This window comes from Pleurodeles waltl, chromosome 2_2, assembly GCF_031143425.1.
Source record: "Pleurodeles waltl isolate 20211129_DDA chromosome 2_2, aPleWal1.hap1.20221129, whole genome shotgun sequence".
Taxonomy (NCBI): Eukaryota; Metazoa; Chordata; class Amphibia; order Caudata; family Salamandridae; genus Pleurodeles; species Pleurodeles waltl.
In genome coordinates, this window is record NC_090439.1 from 1,155,431,567 (window position 1) to 1,155,437,752 (window position 6,186).

At 41.3% G+C, this 6,186-nt stretch overlaps 1 protein-coding gene across 2 annotated transcripts in view; it reads right to left on the minus strand.

Moving 5' to 3' along the window:
- The window catches only part of LOC138274915 (ly6/PLAUR domain-containing protein 2-like), an 80,252-nt gene extending 75,632 nt beyond the window's left edge, over positions 1-4,620 (minus strand). For both annotated transcript variants that reach the window (XM_069219036.1, XM_069219044.1), the window contains exon 1: positions 4,437-4,620. In XM_069219036.1, the coding sequence (XP_069075137.1) occupies positions 4,437-4,488 (52 nt within the window). In that variant the 5' untranslated portion in view covers positions 4,489-4,620. The remainder of the gene's footprint in view (positions 1-4,436) is intronic.
- Between the last annotated feature and the right edge of the window lie 1,566 nt (positions 4,621-6,186).

Below are 6,186 nucleotides of genomic sequence, written 5' to 3' on the forward strand. Positions count from 1 at the left end.
CCAATTTAAATTCCCATAAAACTGTCTCAAACTGACCCTAAAATGCTTATCTACCACTGATATCACTCTCTCACTGGAACCCCGCATCAACAGGCGCTCACTAAAGGAACCCTCTGACCCCCCCCTTATATCCGCTATAAGGGTCTGTCTGCATATTGATCATACTGTATCACAAATAGACTTGGCGGATGCCATTTTGCTGTCAGTCCCCTTGACCCGGTTATGGCTTCTTCTTCGTGTCAAGAAAGATACTGTTGCCACCCGAGAAAATTTGACATCACATAGGGCCTGATTCTAACTTTGGAGGACGGTGTTAAACCGTCCCAAAAGTGGCGGATATACCACCTACCGTATTACGAGTTCCATAGGATATAATGGACTCGTAATACGGTAGGTGGTATATCCGCCACTTTTGGGACGGTTTAACACCGTCCTCCAAAGTTAGAATCAGGCCCATAGTCCTAAGTGAACAGCATTAGCTCCAAATCACGTCCGGAAGCGAGCTCACCACCGGCTCTTAACTGTCTCCAGGGGACAGCAGGCTGCAGGGGCAAAAACATTATGCAGCTGAAAACTCCAAAATGTGTACCCTCCCTACGACGGAGAACTACGACAAACCTTTGAACTCCTTTCCTTTCTCTCAAGAACCACAGCAATTCATTATTTTTCTTCAGAAACTGCTGAAAATAGGGTTTTCAGCTTCGCCTAAAGTACTCCCCAATCAGAAGGCTGTGTTATTTCTGTCTTGTAGTTGAATAATGTAACGTTTACCAGAATCACAGTTCAAAAATATTATTTGTAAGTAACCTTTTAATGCTTCCAATGCATTGCACGCTCATGCATTTTAGTGCATGGGGTGGTTTCTTGGGCAGTCATGCCAGAGCCTGCAAAGGGAAGCTCCGAAGGTCATAATAACAGTATTCAAGCACCCTCATCACACATTTACTAACTGTTCACACAGTGGAGGGCAGCAAGCAAAGTTGCTGTGCTGAGTTGCATGAAAGGGAAAGGACAGAATAGCTCCATATTTACAGAGCTACAGCACATTTCTACTCTCTCCTAGCGCAGGTGCACTTTGTGAAGAATAACATCAAAGCATCATCATCACAAAATACAAATCCACGTGAAACTCATTTACAATCTATTTAAATATAATACCAAAAAATCTTGCTACTGGTTAACTCATGGTTAACTTTGAAACAAGTTGAAACAAGTGATCCCCAAGTGAGAAAAGTGACACCACACCATAAAGCAATAAACAAATCCGATTAATCGGACAAGAACTCTTCGATTATGTTTTGAATTATCAATGTACTGACAAGCATACTTCATAAGTTAATAAGAGTCTGTCTTTGTGAGATACACCAAAGGTCACAGAACTGTGTGGTGTCTCTTTACTCACTTGGGGATCTCTTGTTTCAACTATCACTCTGTTTATTTTCCTAAAGTATACTTATAAAAATGATTCACCATTATATGCGGATGCAGCTTTCAAAGCATTAAAAACACTACTGGATTCAGTGGAGTTTTTTTAAAGATTCTACACAGATGATTTTCGTCTTCGTTTAAGAATTATTTGCTCGATTTTTCCACTTTAATATTTTAATTGATTGTAAGTGAGTTTCATGTGGATTTGTATTTTGTGATAATTATACCCAGGTTCACATGGGCATTCTGGGTTGTTCTTGTATTTGTTTAGTGACTAACATCAAAGCAGGCATCATTGCACCACAGTGCAAGGATGCTTGCACTGCGGGCATGATTGTTTTTGTGCTGCTCCAAAATCAATCCTTAGAGACATATTCCTCTTTCATTTTGCATCTTGCATTTTGCAGCGCACAAAGAAAGTGGAAGTAATTAGGAGAAATAAACATATGATTCCTTCTTATGCCTCACTGGGGAAAGCATAGCATTTTGACATGCTCCAAGGTTTACTAGCTTTAGTAAATCTGGGAATGCACTAAAATGCATGGGTGGATATATGGGAACTCCCATGCTCCCCACAAGAAATGCATTCCCAACGCAAGGTTACGCAAGGCAGCGCTGTGAGCTGCAGTGCACTACTTTGTATTTACTAAATCACGCAAAGTGGCTTTGCCTTGCTTAGAAAATACCACAAAAGTGACATAACCCCAATGCAAAATCCTAATAAATTTGCCCCATAATCTTTCTGTTCCACATTACTCCAGTCATTACCCATCACTCACTCCATTACCTATACCTTTCACGCAGATGGCACCCAACTGTACGTCAGTCTCTCCTCCCTGAACCCCAATTCTAACAACCATCCTATCTTTGATGACTGATCATCATCTCAAACTGAGCCCCCTTGAAACAGAATTTCATGTTATCAGGCCTCTGCATAAATCGCCCTCAGTTCAATCATGGCCCACCTCACTAATTACTCTAGATGGCAAACCAGCTCGTTGACAGCACAAACTCTCTGCGCTATAGTCCGGGAAAGAAAGTCAACATACAAGCCCACGTTTCTGTTCGAGCAATAACTGACCACCATCAGCTCAGACTTCTGAAAAGACTCAAGCCCTTCATTCCTCAAAGGGTCTTTAATTCATTAGTTCTCTCTTGTATGGGAGCTCCTTTTTAACTGGTAACCTACTTAGGCTCAGAAATCAAACATTCTGACTACGTCACCTCTCTGTGTGCCACTGCGCAGTGTCTATACATTGAAGCAAGAAGCAACTTACGGCTAGGCTCTATTGTACACAAAGTCCTCCACAAAGAGGCACCCGACTACCAACTGAGAAAAATCTAACCTAGTGGAATTTGCCAATTCTTCCTAAGCATAGACTCTCTTCTCTGGGAAATACTCCTGTTTAGGAAACAACAAACATTCTCTCATTTCCTTAGAGGACGCCTTTATAAGATCTGGAGCACAAACCCAACTGGCATCTAGCTAAACCGAGCGCCTAGTTTGTAAAAATAAATTAAAAAATAAAGTAAGGTGCAGGGCCTTTGCCAGGAATTTATCTTAGCTTGCACCACCGACTGCCCCTGCCAACACAATTACCAACCACTACACCCCTAAAGTGTGACAATTCACACTATTCTAGGCCAAAAAGTTATAAAAAGGGCATGGGTGGCAGTCATTAGACATTTTAATGTAGATTGAATTAGTAAAAAAAAGAAATGTTGTGCTCAACTTTATGCAGAGAAACAGTCATAAATGTTGGAGTTGACAGCTACATGAAATTGCTGAGCACCGAGAACCACTGACTCAAATTAAGCACTGACAGAGCCAATTTCACAACTGCCCTCTGTGGAACAAAGAACTTTGTTACTCAGTCTACTGAACGCTCAGACTCCATTTGTATATCTGATATCTGAAAAATGTCTGACGGTCCTTTTGATTTTACTGTATTTCTTTTTTTCTTCTACCCTACCCTTTTATCTATGGCTTCTGACTCTCCCTTCAACTACATGTCCGTCATTATGAAACGGAAATTGAGTTAACTCTGTAAAACACTATACCGCCTGGTGATGTAGTACACTATTAATAATTGCTAAAATAAGTAAATAAATAAAATAGGTGATTCAGCCCTGGGAGGCTGTAATAATAAACACTGGCTTCTGACAGAGGGCCAGATGTAGGAAAAATCCAATTTGCAACTCGCAAATTGGTATGCAGAACGGTGTCTCAGACACCGTCTGCAACTCGCTATGGGGTCGCAATGACCCACCTCATTAATATTAATGAGGTGGGTCGCTAATTGCGGCCCCATAGCGAGTCTAGGCACTCGCAAACATGGAGGCCTGCTGTCGTCAGCAGACCTCCATGTTCGTGACTGCTTTCAATAAAGCAGTTTTTTTTTTTTTTTTTTAAGTGTAGCCCGTTTTCCTTAAAGGAAAACGAGCTGCACTTAAAAATAAAACGAAACCTTTAGTTTCGTTTTTTTTTCAGGGCAGGCAGTGGTCCCTTGGACCACTACCTGCCCTGAAAAAAATGTTTTGAGTCCATTCACAAACTGGAAGGGGTCCCGTGGGAACCCCTTCCGATTTGCGAGTGGGTTACCATTCACTTGAAGTGGATGGTAACTGCGATACCCTTTGCGACCGCATATGCGGTCGCAAATGGTATTGCATTCCACTCCGAATCGCAAATAGGAAGGGAACACCCCTTCCTATTTGCGATTCTGAAATGCATATTGCGAGTCGGTACCGACTCACAATATGCATTTCTGCATAGGGAAACGCGTTTAGCGACTCGCAAACGGCAATTTTTGCCGTTTGCGAGTCGCTAAACGTTTCCTGCATCTGGCCCATAGTTCTCTATCACTTCAACCCATAATACCAGATTCTACAAAACACAAGGCCACACATGTCATCCAGCCCAGCAGGATACAGGTTGGATTGGGTTTCATTGTTGAGGTATCTTCTTGTTATTAAACCAAAAATGTAATTCCTGTTAGAGAACTTACCTATCCCAGAAAGCATGGCTACAGCCAGAAGGGTACAGCAGATGACCTTCATGTCTTCAATATGATGAGGTTGCTCAGATGGAAGCCAGTGTGAAGACTTTATATAGTATCACAGTGTGTTGACACCTGGGAGAGGCAAGTTCTCTGGCTCTTAGATTACCTTTCAGTGAAGAATGTTGTGTGCCTTTCAGGAGGCAGGTAGAGCTTTTAACATATGTCAGGCAGTGATAAATTGGCTATATTGATGGGCGTGGAGAAAGGTACAAGCTCGCTTTAGACAGGGAGAACAATTAATTGCAAGAATAAATATATATCTGTCGAAAGGTTTTATTCTTTAAGTTTTATTTCAACTTTATTTGCATATTCTTCTTAGAATAATACTGGGCCTTTGTTCATGTTTTAGAATTCTGTCATTGACTGTAGCGGTCATTGGAATCATATTGTGATTAAAATCTTCTTTTACTTTTTTCCCTCCAGTCTGTAAAAAGTTAGGGTTACTTAATACAGTTCATAAAGTTCTAAAACACAATCAAATAACTTGGAGTTTTATATTTTACGTTTTCATTTAAAAAAGGGAATAATACCATGTTTTGCTGATTTCCCCAATTTTTTAATCGGACGTTACATATAAGTACGAGCCGGGTCTTTAGAATATTGGCCAATTGGCATTGCTCTGGGCCCTGCTCTGGCTGAACAATGCACGAGCTCGCCCAACTTCCTCTCTCTTCTGACAACAAGCTGCCTCCTTTCTTCATTCTTGCACTGTGAATAGACTTTGAGAAAAACCCACAGAGTGCACAAGGGTGAAAGTAGAAAACAGACTAAACTACTTGAAAGAATCACTCAAAATCCTTGACGGCATTATGGGTAAAATAATGGAGAAGACATGCAACTTTCAGCTGGGCACAGCATACTTTACGTGTTTGTTAGCCTTGAAAGTTTATACCTCGGTTATTGCACAATGTTTCTGTTTCACACTTTCTGTTGGTAAATATTGTGCAACTGTGTATCTCCTAATGTGTTTCATTGTGATCTACATGGTTTTGAAGAACTAGAACGCCTTCTCTTTTAACAAGTTGCTGTCTTCAGTGCAATAATGCTTATGCTATTCGCGTGGTCGCCAAAGACCAGCACCCCCCACTCAGACAATTGTTCCAGCACTACTGGCAGGATTTGGAATCAAATTCAACAAACTGAACACTTATGTGAATAAACAAAAGTGCAAGGTTCTTGCCAGCCGTGTGAATTGTAGGGTGCTTAAATGAAATATTAAGTCTGTCACTATGAGCACAAAAGATGATAATGTAAGTTCAATATTCCAAGCCCACTGCGATTCTTTGTGCTCACTTGGATCTACCGCCAACCAGAGTTGATCCCTCTTACCTGTGTAACGTGAGCCTTCAATCGGTTTTATGTGAAGGTAAACAACAATGGCAAAAGCACTTTGATGTATTGGAAATCACAAAAGCCATCCTGGCCTCATTCAAATGGAAAGCACCGTAAACAGATTGGTTTCCTCTCATTTTTTTATAAAACTCCTGCAATATTGTGACCACTGCCCTTGCGGACCTTTCCACAAATGTCCTGACGTCAGGCAAAGTCCAGGGTACTGCAGCGGACACTCTGCAATTGAAAAATAAATACTCTCCATGCCCCCCTACCCCCGGAAGAGCTGAGCTGCAAGTGGATATGACGTCTTAATGTAGACTGCAAGATTTATGCAAGAATACTGGCTCGTAGACCGGAAAAT